Source organism: Triticum dicoccoides, chromosome 1A (genome assembly GCF_002162155.2).
Source record: "Triticum dicoccoides isolate Atlit2015 ecotype Zavitan chromosome 1A, WEW_v2.0, whole genome shotgun sequence".
Taxonomy (NCBI): Eukaryota; Viridiplantae; Streptophyta; class Magnoliopsida; order Poales; family Poaceae; genus Triticum; species Triticum dicoccoides.
In genome coordinates, this window is record NC_041380.1 from 370,583,594 (window position 1) to 370,600,274 (window position 16,681).

The window sequence follows — 16,681 nt, forward strand, 5'->3', positions numbered from 1 at the left end:
TTGAGATTATTTTTCTGTCAGAGTAACAGCTTCAATGAATTTTGCCCAACACCAAGCATATTTTCTTTTGGGGAACAAGTGACATGATCCAAGCTCCAAAGTTAAGCAGCATACTTATTTAACAAATAATGCAATAATTTAGATAAATATGGCATCAGCTTTGCAAGTATGTATCGTAGAGAAGAATTCTATAAATTATAATACCCTAACATTGAGCTATACAAACTACTAGCTCTGTATCAAAATATAAGACGTTTTTGTAGTTCAATTTGAACTGCAGAAACGTCTTATATTTTGGTACGGAGGGAGTATAATCACACAAACTAAGCAACAAAAGACCATGAAAATTTTCTCCCTAGATTCCAGTTTACATATCTGTTCTTGCTCGTGGTGATAGGTACTACTTTTCAAGCCCTGGCTGTGAACAGTGAGAACAAATAGTGGAAACTAAGTAGTAGTGCTCACAATCAGCGGGCAAATACAGATTACACCACTACTTTTATGTTGTACAGTGTAGTGAGAAGTAAAAAACTGTTGCTTACCTTTGAGTAAGTACGGTGCCTATATGCAAGACAGGTAAGATCAGCAGATTCTTTCAAATGATCATCCATGAACCTAAGATAATCCTTCACAAGACTGGCAGTTTGTTGCAAGCAAGGAGAACTCAACATCTGTGGCAAGATGTGGTGTGAGACGGATTCTAGAAGAATGTTTTTGACCTCCAGGCTTACATACCTGTATACAAGAATACAGGTCAGGATAAATAGATGAAACCCTGGTCTCATCGAACAACCTCGAGGAAACAAACAAAAACCACTAATGACTAAGAAATAATTAGCAGATCAACATTCTACATAAACACAATTTATCCAATGTTCAAGAAAGCATTAAGCGGAAGTGGAAGGCCACAGCTTAGAGCAATGGCCGCTTAAGCGCAGCTTAACCGGGATTAAGCGTTTTTTTAATTGGCCAGAATTTGGCTGTTTTTGAATAATATGCACAAGTAAACAGGAAATATAGCACACAGGTAACAGAAAATATGAAATAGCATATAAGGTTCAGGTTCAGTTGTTCACACACCACAACAAATAGCCAAATAACACATAAGGATACGGTTCAGTGGTTCACACAGCAAGCATAAATGCATAATATTGTCTTAGAGCATATAAGATAAATGGCAGCTGCAGGCAAGCAGCAGCAGCAGCAGCCAAACAGCAGCCCCAGCCCAGCCCAAGCAGTAGTTCAGATCCAGTCCGGGGACGAGGAGGAAGAATGCATGGAGCTGAGTTGGATGCAGAACAGGAACAGCCGCCACTGGAGCTCTCCTCTCCCCCCTCCCCTTTTAACCCAGTAAACCCTAGCTGAACAGGCCAGTATTGGGCCAGGCCTTTATACCCCCCCTTTTACCTCCAGCCCGTGGCCCATTCCTCGCTTTTTGAACGCTTAAGCACGCTCAGCGGCCGCTAAATCCCGCTTTTTTTTCACTTAACGCTAAAACTTCCGCCTAGGGCAGAAGCAAAGCGTTTAGCTGTCGCTTAGCGCTTAAGCATGCTTAAGCCTAAAAACACTTTCTTGAACATTGAATTTATCTATAAGAAAAGCGCATGGGATGGAACAAATGAATTTCTTGTGAAAGCACCTTTTTACCATGGAGTTACCTAGGGGACAATGGTCCGCTACGGAGCACGTTCTAAATAGTGAGAGCACTGTTCAAAATAGATCTGCAAGGGGAAAGATTACCATCGATGTGCCAACGGAAGAGCTCCCAAGTAAGAGTACAGATGCACCAGAGTAATCTTGTATTGCCAGACATGCCTGAGCAGACGAGCAAAATCGATATTATCATTCAGCTACGTAAAATAAACAGGTATAATATGTTTTTCTTTCAAAACCATAACTTGATTGAATATGGTATACTCCCTCTGTTCCTAAATATAAGTATTTTTTAAAATTTCAATATGGACTACATACGGATGTATAGACATATTTTAGAGTGTAACTGTAGATTCACTCATTTTGCTCCGTATGTAGTCTATATTGGAATCTCTAAGAAGACTTATATTTAGGAACGGAGGGAGTAGTAACTATTTGACATTATCTTGGCTTCATAAAGTGGAACAAAAGCATTCATTTACCTAACTTTTGTATTCTTAGACTTCATCAACAAGATAATATATTACCACAGGACATAGCAAATTTTAGATAGCCAATTCAGATAAGTCATGAAAATTAGAAGAGAGAAAAAGAAATAGAGTTTGTGGCTACTAGGATAAAATCTAATGTCACTTTTGTACAAATGTAGCAACAACGCTTGGACAATAATACTCTTATGCTTCAAATGTAACCATCTTAGTCAACTCGGTAGCATAATTCAGTATGTCCTAAAAAGCTAATCCCTCCGTTCACAAATATAAGATGTTCTGGATGTTTCAATATGGACTACATACGTACTGAAATGAGTGAACAGACACACTAAAATGTGTCTATATACATCTGATTCACACAAAAGTAACATCTTACATTTGTGAGCGGAGGGAGTAGATATTTGGCTGACAATAAATCAACCACAGAACTCAATGATAAAAGATAGTGATAGACAAATGGATCTTCTAATCCCATGTTTCAACAGAAGATATGTGCATATCACAGTAGACTTACTTGCGAACAGTTAATCCAAACTCTAGCACCAAAACTGCTTCAAGTAAGTACCCCAAGTTCCTTGTACGCCAAAAAAGCTGTTCCAAGACATCACGAGTATATTTTAGTGCAGAAGAAGGGTAAATTTCGTTCAAGTACAAATTTAACAATTATCACAAACTCAATACTTATGAATAATTTCATAAACCTACAGATAGATCACATCACAAAACTACAGATTTAGGATTTTGAGTATGCAATGTGGACCCAGCATCAGTGGAAATGCATCGTAAACATGTTTTGTGATACAACTGGCCCTAAATCAGCACTTCGGTAAACTTGGTCCACAAGTCTAGAGCTTTCTGATATAATTGGTTCCAAGTCTAATTCTGTGAAATTGGTCAAGTATGGGAATTTTTTATGTGCTATATTAAACTTAACTCAGCCTATGTTGTCTCAACAGCGGTCCAAAGCCTGGGTAAAGGAGGAGGATCGTGATAGGCTTGGCAAGCCAACGTCAAAACTCGGCCACTCTTATATGGAGATAAAACCCAGAAGAAAATCATAGGGGCATAAACCTCTCAGCGAAGCGCCATAGCGGAACCCGGGTGTGGTATCAAATGGGCAAGGGCCGGTGACAAGTGAGCAAGGATCGAGTCGTCGCATCCTTAGTGGTGCGCTACATCGACGCCCGGGTGTAGTGAAAAATGAGCAAGGGTCTTCACATTTGACTCGACGAGTGCAAAGGGCAAGGAAGCTAGCTGAGCCTAGGAGGATCCGCTTAGGTAGCTGGAACATAGGGTCCCTGAGAGGTAAGCTACGGATGCTAATTGATACAGCGGTGAGAGGTGTTGATATCCTTTGCCTCCAAGAAACCAAATGGAGGGGACGGAAGGCGAAGGAGGTGGAGGATACCATCTTCAAGCGGTGGTACACACGGACAACTGCAAACAAAAATGGAGTAGGCATCTTGATCAACAAGAACCTCAAGTATGGAGTGGTAGACGTCAAGAGGCATGGGGACTGGATTATCCTGGTCAAGCTGGTAGTTGGGGACTTAGTTGTCAATGTTATCAGCTCGTACGCAAGTAGACCACAATGAGAACACCAAGAGGGAGTTCTGGGAAGGCCCGATGACATGGCTAGCAGTGTACCTATTCGCGAGAAGCTCTTCATAGGAGGAGACCTCAATGGCCACGGGTACATCTAACACAAGTTTTGAAGGGGTGCATGGAGGATTTGGCTATGGCATCGGGAATCAAGGAGAAGATGTCTTAAGCTTTGTTCTAGCCTATGATAAGATCGTAGCTAACACCCTCTTTAAATAGAGAAAATCACATCTAGCGACTTTTCGTAGTGGTCAACACTCTCGCCAAATTGATTTCATTCTATCGAGAAGAGAAGACATGCGTGCTTGCCTAGATTGTAAGGTGATATCTGGAGAGTGTTGTACCTCAGCATAAGCTTGTGGTGGCTGACTTTTGCTTCCAGATTCATGTCCAGTGGGATAAGCATGCCAAAGTCGCTAGAACGAAGTGGTGGAAGCTCAAGGGTGAGGTGGCTCAGGCGTTCGAGAGGGTCATTAAGGAGGGCCTTTGGGAGGAAGAAGTGATGCAGCCAATATGTGGATGAAGATGGCGACTTGCATTCGTAAGGTGGCTGCAGAGGAGTTTGGAGTGTCTAGGGGAAGTAGAAGCAAAGCTAAAGATACCTGGTGGTGGAACGATGATGTCCAGAAGGCTATTAAGGAGAAGAAATAATGTTTTGCCTTTACCTGGATAGGAGTGCAGACATCATAGGTTAGACACGAAGGAAGTCAAAAGTGACATCGATAAGATGGCCAAGATCCAGCAGAGGAAGACGAGGGATGTTCGACCAAGTCAAATGCATCAAGGACGGAGCAGATCAGCTCCTGGTGAAGGACGAGGAGATCGCATAGATGGCGGAAGTACTTCGCCAAGCTGTTCAATGGAGAGAATGAGAACTCAACCATTGAACTAGATGACTCCTTTGATGATACTAGGAGACGACTCCTTTGATGATACCAGCAGGCATTTTGGGCGGCGAATCCAGGAGTGGGGTCAATGAGGCTTCAAAAAGGATGAAAGGAGGCAAGGCGATGGGCCCTGATTGTATCCCCATTGAGGTGTGGAGAGGCCTCGGAGACATAGCGATAGTATGGCTAACTAAGCTTTTCAACCTCATTTTCCAGGCAAACAAGATGTCAGAAGAATGGAGGCGGAGTATATTAGTACCAATCTTCAAGAACAAGGAGGATGTTCAAAGTTGTACTAATTACCGTGGAATTAAGTTGATGAGCCATACAATGAAGCTATGGGAGAGAGTCATTGAGCACCGCTTAAGAATGAAAAGCATGACCAAAAATCAATTTGGTATCATTCCTAGGAGGTCGAGCATGGAAGCCATTTTGTTGGTACGACAACTGATGGAGATAAAGAGAGCAAAAGACAGACCCGCATATGGTGTTCATTGACATGGAGAAGACCCACGATAAGATACCGCGGAATGTCATGTGGTGGCCTTGGAGAAACACAGTCCCAACAAAGTACATTACTCTCATAGAGGACATGTACCATAATGTTGTGACACGTGTTCAAACAAGTGATTGCAACACCGATAACTTTCTGATTAAAATAGAACTGCACCAGGGGTCAGCTTTGAGCCCTTATCTTTGTGCTTTGGTGACGGATGAGGTCACAAGGGATATACAAGGAGATATCCAATGGTGTATGGTCTTTGCAGATGATGTGGTGCTAGTCGATGATAATCTGACGGGGGTTAATAAAAAGTTAGAGCTATGGAGGCAAACCTTAGAATCGAAAGGATTTAGGCTTAGTAGAACTAGAACCGAGTAAATGAGGTGCGGTTTCGATGCTATTAGGCACGAGGAGGTTAGCCTTGATGGGCAGGTGGTACCTCAAAAGGACACCTTTCAACATTTGGGGTCAATGCTGCATAAGGATGGGGATATAGATGAAGATGTGAACCATCGAATCAAAGCCGGATGGATGAAGTGGCGCCAAGCTTCTGGGGTTCTCTGTGACAAGAGAATGCCACAAAAGCTAAAAGGCGGATTCTATAGGACGGCGATTCAACCCGCAATGTTGTATGGCACTGAGTGTTGGCCGACTAAAAGGCGACATGTTCAACAGTTAGGTGTAGTGGAGATGCGCATGTTGAGATGAATGTGTGGCCACACAAGGGAGGGTCGGGTCCGGAACAATGATATGCGGGATAGGGTTGGGATAGCACCAATTGAAGAGAAGCTTGTCCAACATCATCTGAGATGGTTTGGGCATATTCAGCGCAAGCCTCCAGAAGCTCCAGTGGTGATAATGTCAAGAAATGTCGGGGTAGACCGAACTAGACATGGGAGGAGTCCATAAAGAGAGATCTGAAGACCTGGAGTATGAGTCCACAAAGAGAGATCTGAAGGACTGGAGTATGAGTCCATAAAGAGAGATCTGAATTTCTGAAGGACTGGAGTATCACCAAAGAACTAGCCATGGACAGGGGTGCGTGGAAGCTAGCTATCCATGTGCTAGAACCATGAGTTGGTTGCGAGATCTTATGGGTTTCAGCTCTAGCCTACCCCAACTTGTTTGGGACCAAGGCTTTATCGTTGTTGTTGCTGCTGCTGCTATATTAAACTTGTCTTTTGTGTAATTTCTTATATTAATAAATGTAAAAATGACACTGAGAAATGTGCAAGCAGCTGGATAATATAATTGTTCTCGAAAGTTCATGTAAAAAACATATAGCACAATCACGATGCATTGACCAGGAGGATATAGGAATGCACTCTTCAAGCAGGTGGCAAATAACGGACTGTGGTACCGGATTATAAATTACTAAAATGGACACTTCCCAGACCCTGTTTCTCTCATACAAGTAATAATCAGCTACAGCTACATACCTGCACAAGAATATTGCTAGCCATAGACAGCAGTTCTTCTCCATGCATGCTTTCCTGAGGATCTAAGTCTCTTGAGAGAGGCAAGTTTTTGTAAAATGTCTCGACCATTCCTTTTGCAATGCGCTGAAGATCTGAATTGGCATATCAATTTAAGGTATAAGAATAAATGGTTGGTTAACACAGCATAGTACAGCTTTTCAAATTAAACAAACATATAGAAACACAATAATGTGATTTCTGGAGAAGGTGGACCTGTAGTTGACTTTGATAATAAAGTTCCCAAAAGTTCTTGAACCTTAAAAGTAGTTATTGTCAAACCCAATGCTTTGACTGAAACGGATGATGCATCAAAAGATCTGGAAATTGTATCTAGCAACTCCGTTATTTCATCACCCGATAGCATGTGGAGGTATATTTCAACATCTGACGATGAGCAAGACAAGTGACCAAATCTGCAAGGCCAAACACTGTTGTTAGCTACAAATTAGAGATGAACGTGAAAACATAGAAAGAACTATTATCAATATTTTCAAGAATGCAGATACAGATGGTGCCATGATGTAGTACCAGTAGATCTAAAATTAGACATCTAAAACACAAGATTGCACAGACATGGACACACATGTACAAGGCACCGCATAACACGGTATGGGCTAGAAAAGCGAAACTTTTACCATTACAAGAAAATGGTGAGCTCACATGGATACAGTGTCATACATTTAAATATCAAAGTTAATAATATATGGAGTGTGGTTTATAACTATTGACAGAATAGTTTAGCTTATACCCATGCTTTTATAGCAACAGCATGGGTCATGTGTAATGGTGCCAACTATCAAATGAAAAAGAGAGGCATAGGTGAGGATGCATATTGGAAGGTACGGTACAATCTCCCAGTATTTTTGGATGGTTGCTTCTGATGCCAAGGAGGTGATAGTATGAATATGCCAGAATCTGTAGGAAACATAGCCTCTACCAATGTCTAAAGAGCACCGAACACAAAGTTTGATGAATCAGCAACACATGATAATAGAGAAGTGAATAGCAATAGAGAAATATCCAATTAACTTTCTAGAAATTCAAAATGTGACTATTTAAATAAGCTTTCATAAATTATACATATTGGACATCAAAATCTCAGAAGCAACAGAAACTGGCTTATTGCAAGCTGAGGACTGTGATCTCCATGCTTGCACATGGTATAGAGTATAAAGAGATTCCAAATGGGCACAGAAACAGAAAGAAGATGCACCCCGACAGACCTGTGGAAATAGTTTACCAAAGCTTCCATAAACTTTGTTGAGTTTCCACTGAGGCAGTGTTGCCGTTCAATTTCAATATTGGCTAGATGAGGACCTCTAACAGAGTCACTGGAGTCATTTTTTTGTAGCTTTTGCACAAATAACAATGCACTTGCAAGGCGAGATTCAACCTACAAACATGTAATTTCAGTAAACCGGGTGCATGTCACCAAAACAAGGTAAAAGAGAATTGCTTCAGGTGGAGGACGTACCACCTCCTCACTGAGAGAAGTCTTGTTCGAATCTACAGAGCAGGAAGAACAAGTATGTTCGCCAGTGGTTGGTTTAGGCAGCTTCACGTCACGCTCCAGCAGACAGCCTAAATAATGGAGAAAGGACTCCCAGTCATCAGGACTGCCCAGTCAAAAGAGAAAAAGACAATTATCAAAAACTAAACAGAAGAAAGCAGAAATTTCCAAACGCTGAATGTATGGATAAAATATGCTGCGACAACTAGAGGAAGGAGCGAGATAAAAAAACATGAAAACAAAACAGTGAGTGGCATAGCAATGGTCCCTAATTGAGATATCAACATCAAAAGCTTGAAATTAAATAAAAACCACAGTAATTACAGGATTATGATTCTATATCAAAATAGGTAAGTCCATACACATTTTCTAGGAAGCAAACAGCGCGTTCAGAAAGACATGCCTTTGTACTTAGTAGCACATTTATGGTGTTATTTTAAATGGCTCATCTCCAAAAAAAGATATATTATATTAGTTTCACTTACGAGTCCAATTGAGTTAAAGTGCTTTGAGTCTCACGCCACATTTAATTCATAGAGATGAGAGAGAGGGAATTAGTGGTCATGCATGCATCTTATTCTACATGCACCATGCAAGTCCAATTAGAGGAAGGGTGCTGCACTTATTATTTCGTGAGTCAAACGTGTGGGAAATATTTCATCGGGCAGTTCTGTGTCCACAAAAGTCATGCCATCCACTCACCATCTACCTTGGTTGATGAGATTTATTTGAGCCCTCTAAACCGGAAGAGAGGGAGTAGTATGCACATCATCGAGTATGATCATGAACAGAGTTGTTGGTATTGTGCTACTTCTTCCTATAAGCTGTTGAGTGAGAAATTTCTAAGTGGGTAGAGCAATACATGTCTTGGAACAAGTTGATAACGCATACTTAAGCAGTAATTGGTCAAAGGCAAACTTTGTACAACAACTGAAAATGTAGAGTTAATGACAGAAAGCATTACCAAGATTCAAGAACCTTCTGATATATCTCAGAAGCGGCCACATAGTTACACGCTTGAGTAAGAAGACGTCCCTGTCAACTTGAAGTCAGGTAAAATGTAAGTGGTTATCAATTTCATTACCAAGCATATTAGAGGGGGAGAGAAAAAAGGACTTAAAAGTTAGGAGTTAAAGTAGCCTTTTGTACACATGTACAGATTGTAAGTGCTAGAGGTGCAACAGACATTAGATAACCACCAGTAGAAACACTAAGGGCATAACGTTTTCACTAAAACCACAGTACAGGAAACTACTTTAACTGTATGTTCATCATAGTTTTCAGAAACTTGCCAGGTTCTGAACTAATTACGGTATTCCATAGTAATTCAATGCAGAAAGAAGTACAGAACAGCTGGTTTAGCTATCAATTCAGATATTGCTATGGTGTACATGCAGAAAAGCACTCTAGCCTCTGCACTGAAGTTCAGTGTGATCACTGAGGTCGGAGAGCGCCACATTGCCATAATACTCTCACCCACCCTGTTGCCCATTTAATGAACAGAAATAACCATAAGAAAGAATAAGTATGTAATACTTCAGTCTATACTCTAGAAGAAGGAAGGGCAACCCGGTGCATGTAGCTCCCGCTTGCGCAGGGTCCGGGGAAGGGTCCGACCACTTTGGGTCAATAGTACGCAGCCTTTCCCTACATTTCTGTAAGAGGCTGTTTCCAGGACTTGAACCTGTGACCTCATGGTCACAAGGCAGCAGCTTTACCACTGTGCCAAGGCTCCCCTTCATTGGAAAATCATTTAAACGATGACAACAACGAGAACGCCTTCCAGTCCCAAACAAGTTGGGGTAGGCTAGAGTTGAAACCCATAAGATATCGAAACCTGGCACGTGGATAGCTAACTTCCACGCACACCTGTCCATGGCTAAATCTTTGGTGATATTCCAGTCCTTCAGATCCTCCCATTGTCAAGTTTGGTCTACCCCGACCTCTCTTGACATAAGAAAATAATGTAAAGTTACCATAAATTCCTCTTGATGATTATAAAGATGATAAAACAAACTGTGACTTCTGACTGGTATCCAGATTCCAGATGAGTAGCAATCAAGACAAGACACTGTCAAATAAATGAATCTTGAAATTACCTGCAAACGAAGCTTGTCCTCCTCCCTTCCCATAAGAGACCCCAAGTCTCCAGATAGAACTTCCAAAGCAGCATCATACTTTGCCTGTTGTTCCAGAATTGAAACATAGAGAGAAAGTGCTGCAAGTAGTATAACCACGTTAAAAGAGAACAAATCTTGAGGAGAAAAAGATAACCTCATACATTGTGCATTTTAGGTAAGCAGGGATACCTTCTGGCTCATGTAAACTATGTGAACTTATGTGCTTTTTAAGCAATGCTTCAGCAAATGCTAACAATTTCTCACCTCCGCTGCTAAAATATGCCTGCCATGGGCAAAATGGAAGTCATATAACATAATAGCACATATGGAATGCAAGGTAATCATAGCTAATAATGCTATATGCAAGCCCTCAACTTACATGTTCTAGCTAGTAGGTATGGCATAAGTATTGCTATTAAATATTGAATTGAATGTTTTCCAGATGAAAAAAAGGAGATCGGAGAAGGAATATGCTAGTGCAAATGTGCAATAACGTTTCACACTGAAGACTTCAAAGAATTAGGTTCACATGCAGTGTATGCTTGGATTGTGACCAAAGTGTCACCTGCCAAAATTTTGGCTATGACCAAAAAATTAGTCTATGTATGGATGGTTGCTTATTTTTTTGGCATGCCAATGCTCTTTGGCCAACTCTAGTTCATTCTACTCCCTCCGTCCCAAAATAAGTGACTCAACTTTGTACTGGCTTTAGTGCAAAGTTAGTACAAAGTTGAGTCACTTATTTCGGGACGGAGGGAGTACTTCCTAATGCTGGCCAACTCATTGACAAACAAAACCTCAACCAAAGTTTTGGCTAGCCAATGTTTTGGTAGGGCAACCTTGGGCATAAACCAAACACAACTTGTATACTTCCTGTGATGCAATATCGCATTGCATCAGATGGATAATTCGTACCTAGAGCATTCATGCATCGTATCTATTTCGCCAATTATCAGAGTAGTACAAAAAATAGTGCCTACACTATAACAAGTTACTACATTGCATCCAATGGACAAATGCATCACACCTAACAAAACTAGGATGTTGCCCAAAATTTACAGTGGTTTTGTAATCTACAAGAATTGATAGGTCAGCCCTTAGATGGAGTCCATGAGACCAGTAGCAATTTTTCCTATCTTCCACTTTCGTTTATGTCCTGCGTGCTCCCAATCCCTCTCAGTATTATTTTCCTACCCACTCTCTTCAGTAAATCAGTAAATGCTATACATGCACAGTGTCCCTCAGTATTATTTTCCCCTCCCACTATCTTCAGCATATCTATACACACAGAGTGCTCCCAATCCCTCACAGTATTTCTCCCCATCCACTATCTTCAGTGAATGCTATACAAAAACAGTGTATAAGCGTGTATCACTCATCCCTCCCTCCCCTATAAAAGGTGGTTTTTAGAGATTGGCAGCTCCAGAATCTAATACATAGATTAGAAAAGAATGCATCTTTTAGACAGGTTAACCGCAATCCATTTCAACCATCACAAGATCTTCTATTCTTCTTAACAAGAGTCCTGCTTCATTTTGCATAAGTTTACTCAAAACAGTCATAGTGTTCTCTTTTTCAGCTTTGTTCAGTAAGGTCATACATTTTAATCCACTCATGCATGTGTGATCAATGAAAAGACAATTCCACGTGTGAACCAACAAGATATATTACTCCAATAATATTTGTAAGTTCCAATAATACATTTCCATTTGTTCTACTAGCCCTAGTTATTCCACTGATACTTCTATTTCTTCCACCAGATATCTTCAGAATCGTTACACTGACATTGTTTATTTGTTAGACTAATAATTTGTATTTGCTCCACTAATATTCTATTATGAAGTATGTGCTCTAGTAGTACACTCTGGATTGCATCCACGTGGTACCTTCTATTATTGTACTGAAGCATCTTCCAATTGCTCCCACGGTACATTTCTTTTGTTCCCCGTCACATTTATACTGAAAGCTTCACACAAGAAGTATTTCCCTCTATTATACTTAATTTTCAAATATGGTGTCCGTTTTGGAAGAAAGAAAATCCAAAACTAGAAGTCTCCCAAAAGTGGGAAGCCGAACGACGGAATGATATCAACTGCTTGAATGCTGTATATGGCCTCCCTATCCTCTGTCCAATTACCAAACCCTAGAACCATCACTCCATCAGCGTGTCCATACATCCATAGGAGTCATGCAATGCATTGTTTTCATGTAGAGATTTCTTAATTTCCAGTGAGCAAGAAAATGATAGTGTGCCATTACAATTGCTTCAACTAAAATTGTGAATGCAGAACTTGTAACTCATGTATGTATGCTGAACCTACCTGCAGTTGAATACTGCAGACTGCCCAAAGCAAAAACCTTTCTTCTCCTACAGTTTTGTACATTCTAAGCGCTGTCTGCAAAACACATAAAGGTGGGAGGATCAAGAACTGAACAAGGGAACACAAAGAATTCAAATTGAGCAACTAGCAAAATACCATCATACCTGTTGTTGCTTCACATATGAGTACTCTCTGACATAGCAATTAAAGAGTCCCATCATTAATTCCAAGTTATTAGGGTATTTTGTACAAGCATACTCATAGCATGAAGTTGCAAGGTCCACTGGCAGAAATACAATCAGTCACATTATAATTTAGAAAAATGGTGACGTCAAACAGATAAGGCAAACAGTGAAGTATAAACATACATCTCTCAAGCCTTTGAAACACTATCTGTAGTGTGCTAAGGGTGAGATCGTCAAAATGGAAAATGTTATTTGAGTACAATAGCTCCTTGGCTTCCAAACAGACACTCAGTGCTTCATCAGGCTTTCCCATCCTTTCCAAAGTAAGAGCCTTGAGAGCCTGAAATTAGATAATTAAACAGTGTCATTTAATCGCATTCTAAATACAGCCAACATAAAGTCATTAGTTCTTATCAAAACTGAGTTGATCATGTTGACTAAAAACGGTAGCAGCATGAAAACGGTGGTTCTGTTACAAGATCTTCAACAGATAAAAAAGGAATAAGTCAAGGCCATGCTAACTGAAATTGTCACACAAAACAAATACAGCATGTCAGATTTGCAAGGTCCAGGCTGATTTGAGAGACAGCTCTACAATACTACAGACAACATACGTCCCTAAATGTCTAAGGAAGAGTTTAGTATCCTAACTTTAATAGCATTATATCATAAAGTACAAACAGTGCCTAATCTTAAGTTTCTGAACTAATTGATTTGCTACCACAGCTCAAGAGTTAGTATCTTGCCACCTGCTGGAACCAAGGCATTGGTTTCACTTCTGGGGCTAAGCTTGACAAAAACGAATGGCCAAGTTTAAACTAAATGGCATGCTAGTTGACACTTGTGAGCTAAGCAAGTAAAAGCCCGTTCATCTGGGATAGGACCCCTGTAGTTCGCTTAACAAAATATCTTTGTCCCCTACCTCTCTAGCTTCAATGGAAGTTCCATCAGTCCACAATACCCATTTACTTCTATATATCACCTCATTCCCACCATATCCTCTCCTCCCATCCAACTTGATACGCAGCAATCTAGCAAACTTTTGCTAGGGAGAGGAATTTAAGGCCTTCAAATAAACCCACTGTGAATTAGACGGCTCAGCTTAATGGGAGTGGCTTCAGAATGCCAGTAGTTCCCCACGTTAGTCTGAGCATTTTGTTTCCTAGGATTGCCACAACCTCTTCCTACCAGACCCCTCAATAAGAAGCCTCCTATTGAATTTGTGCGCCCAGCTAGTCATAGGTGGCCTAAGAGTCTTTAAATCAGTGTGAACAGCTCAAGCAAGTCAGTATGAGCTAGAACTAGCAAGCAATTCAGCACAATGCACAAGAAGCCATATAGCTTCCATCGACGCAACTGGTACCTCGATCCGTTTGATTAAAAAAACACAGGACGCTCCAAATATAAGCATCGAAAGAAACCACACCCATTTTCCAAGCCAGATTCATCAGACCGTGACGGGAACTACAGAAAAATGGGGACGAGGAGGACCGAGGGAACTCACGAGGGCGTAGGGTGAGGTAGGGTGCTTGGCGAGGAGCGCGGTGCAGAGCTTGAGCGCGGACTTGTACTGTCGCGAGTCGACGGCGTCCCAGATCGGCCGCACCCGCCGCTCCGGAATTCCGCCGGCGAGCCCGAACTTGCTGGCCATGTCAGCCGGCCCTCGCGATCTAGGGTTAGGGTTTTGAGCGGCGGGAGGTGGAGCGGGTGGGAGCGGGAGGAGGAAGAAGGGGAGAGCCGCGGAGGCACAGCGCGGAAGGGTTTATCGAGTCGGGGTGTGACGGCGGCGCGGCTCGTGCGCAGGGCGACCCGAGTGGGCACGTCCGAGGAAGGAGCGTGGCCAGGGTCCGGACCGTCGATGGCAGGATGTGCGGCGTAGGTTCGTCTGCCGTGTGAGACTGAGCGGGGAGGAGATGCCGTAACCCTATTAGGGAGGTTGCCGAGTTCTGGACCGTTGAATTCCGGGTGGGCGGTGTAGATCGACGGAGAGAGAAAACGGTGCCTGGGCCTTGCACCAGAACGGCAGAACCGGATGAGAAGTGACGATATGGTGGTCGGACTATTGGTGCCGTTTGGCCCCACATGACAGCAGAGCCGAAAGTGATCAAAGGAACACGTTCATTTTATTTTCCTTTTTTATTTCAAACACACTTCGCCACTTTATTCAACTTGCGAAGGCCTAGCGACTTGCACGCAGGCCAGAAAAATAGGGATTGCATCATAGTTTATTACAGGATATTAATGTCCAAATCCTTTTGAGCAGTTAAATGAGCAACCTCTTTTGCCTGTTTAAGAACTCTTTTTTTCGAGAAAACGCAAAGAGACAAGTTTAAAATCCCTAGAAAAAACTAACTAACTCACGAATCTCACGTAAAATATAGAATGCAATTGATCGTTCGGAGTTTGATTCCTAGGGTAACGGGACTTTTTGGGTCGGTTGGACTTATTGGTTGTGTGCATCAAGCTATGCAGAGGCCGGTCTTTCTTTCGATGCGGTTCTATCACCTCGATATATCAATTCAATGAAATGTTCTTTATATAAAAAAAAGAGTAACGGGACTTCTTTGCAATCAGTCTTCACGTGCATCTTTTGGAGGCCTTTATCTCTCACAAAACAGACGGCATCTCTGCAAGCAAGTAGCTCAACTGATAAAGGATCCACAACATGGTCATAACTTGCTCTCGCTACAACAATGGAAGACCCAGAATGGTCCCTGGCAGCAAAACCAGCTCCTCCTCTTCGACGACGCTCATCTGTCACCCCATATGTGTTTATCTTGGTCCATTATAGCTCTTCTGGTTCATTTCTCATGCGCTTGAGCAACCACATTTATGATATGTGCTAGAACTTCAAGGGTCCGCACAATATCATCAATGATAGCCATAGACTCATGTGGCTGGTATGTGAATTCACCATGTGTGTAATTGCCATGGGAGTGTTGCAGCGCCCATATGATGGTAACTATTGTCGCAACCTTGTCCCGAGCTACAATGCTTGGATACAACATGTCCATTGCCCATGTGATCGGGTGCAACTTGGGGGCTTTAATACTGAAGTGAGTTTCAATTGCCTCCCAAAAACGTCTAGCGTGATCACATGTCAAGAGAGTATAGTACAAACTTTTGTCATCATTCTCACATAACGAAAAAACATCATTTTACATAATACTCCGCAGCTCGCCCAAACATGGCAGCAAAGCTTGCACCACTTTCCACGAGAATACTCTGATTTTAGGAAGAACCTTAACCTCCAAAGTGCCTTCCAATCCTTGTCGGCGCACCTTAGTCTCTGTAACTTTTTCTTTGAAACGTTCATCCATCAACTCTTTGTAAGTAGATTTACCGTATAAAAACATGACTTCTCCCATGCCCATGCCCATATGTCTTCATTTGCTCGCCTCAGCCTTTGGCGTGCTTAAGATTGTGTGCACATCCGGAGCATAGAAAGTGTCTCGAACTAACTCCTCACTCCATTGATCGGAGTCAGGTTCCAGAAGGTCGGCTACCATATGGGCTGAATTTTCTGTAAGTTGTCTCATCGGCTTCATCTTGCCTTGACGTTGAATACACTTCATCTTGCCTTGACGTTGAATACACTGATCATACCACACCTCCGCTTTCATTCCGTTCCCTATTCTCCTAATTAGGCCCTTACGGAGCAAGTCCTTGCCTTGAATTATGGCTTACCATGTGGCTGAAGCTCTCGAAGGACACCATACAGACAAAATGTCTCCTGATGGGACACGTTCATTTTCTATTTGCGTGGGCTTGTATCAACCCGATGACTTTATCTTGATTTACATGTATCAGGATTACCCATCAATGAAAAATATCAGGTTTGTCTCGGAAGAAACTTGCATCAGGAGGTTTTTGTGGGTTTTCATTTCAGCAAAGTCATGGCTCGCCCGCTCAGTTTTTCGTATTCCTAGTTT

The 16,681-nt window shown here is 41.9% G+C and overlaps 1 protein-coding gene across 2 annotated transcripts in view; it reads right to left on the minus strand.

Moving 5' to 3' along the window:
• LOC119274026 (N-terminal acetyltransferase B complex auxiliary subunit NAA25-like) overlaps nt 1-14,400 on the minus strand; it is an 18,628-nt gene extending 4,228 nt beyond the window's left edge. The window contains exons 1-14 of one of the 2 annotated variants that reach the window (XM_037554834.1): nt 14,254-14,400; nt 12,933-13,089; nt 12,729-12,847; nt 12,565-12,639; nt 10,433-10,526; nt 10,223-10,341; nt 9,088-9,158; nt 8,091-8,229; nt 7,837-8,006; nt 6,827-7,026; nt 6,575-6,705; nt 2,659-2,735; nt 1,741-1,815; nt 543-735 (exon numbers count right to left, since the gene is read on the minus strand). In XM_037554834.1, coding sequence (XP_037410731.1) covers nt 543-735; nt 1,741-1,815; nt 2,659-2,735; nt 6,575-6,705; nt 6,827-7,026; nt 7,837-8,006; nt 8,091-8,229; nt 9,088-9,158; nt 10,223-10,341; nt 10,433-10,526; nt 12,565-12,639; nt 12,729-12,847; nt 12,933-13,089; nt 14,254-14,400 — 1,767 coding nt within the window. Of the gene's footprint in view, nt 1-542; nt 736-1,740; nt 1,816-2,658; nt 2,736-6,574; nt 6,706-6,826; nt 7,027-7,836; nt 8,007-8,087; nt 8,230-9,087; nt 9,159-10,222; nt 10,342-10,432; nt 10,527-12,564; nt 12,640-12,728; nt 12,848-12,932; nt 13,090-14,253 lie in introns of both variants that reach the window. The other variant, XM_037554833.1, reaches the window with a different exon arrangement.
• Nucleotides 14,401-16,681: the final 2,281 nt, after the last annotated feature.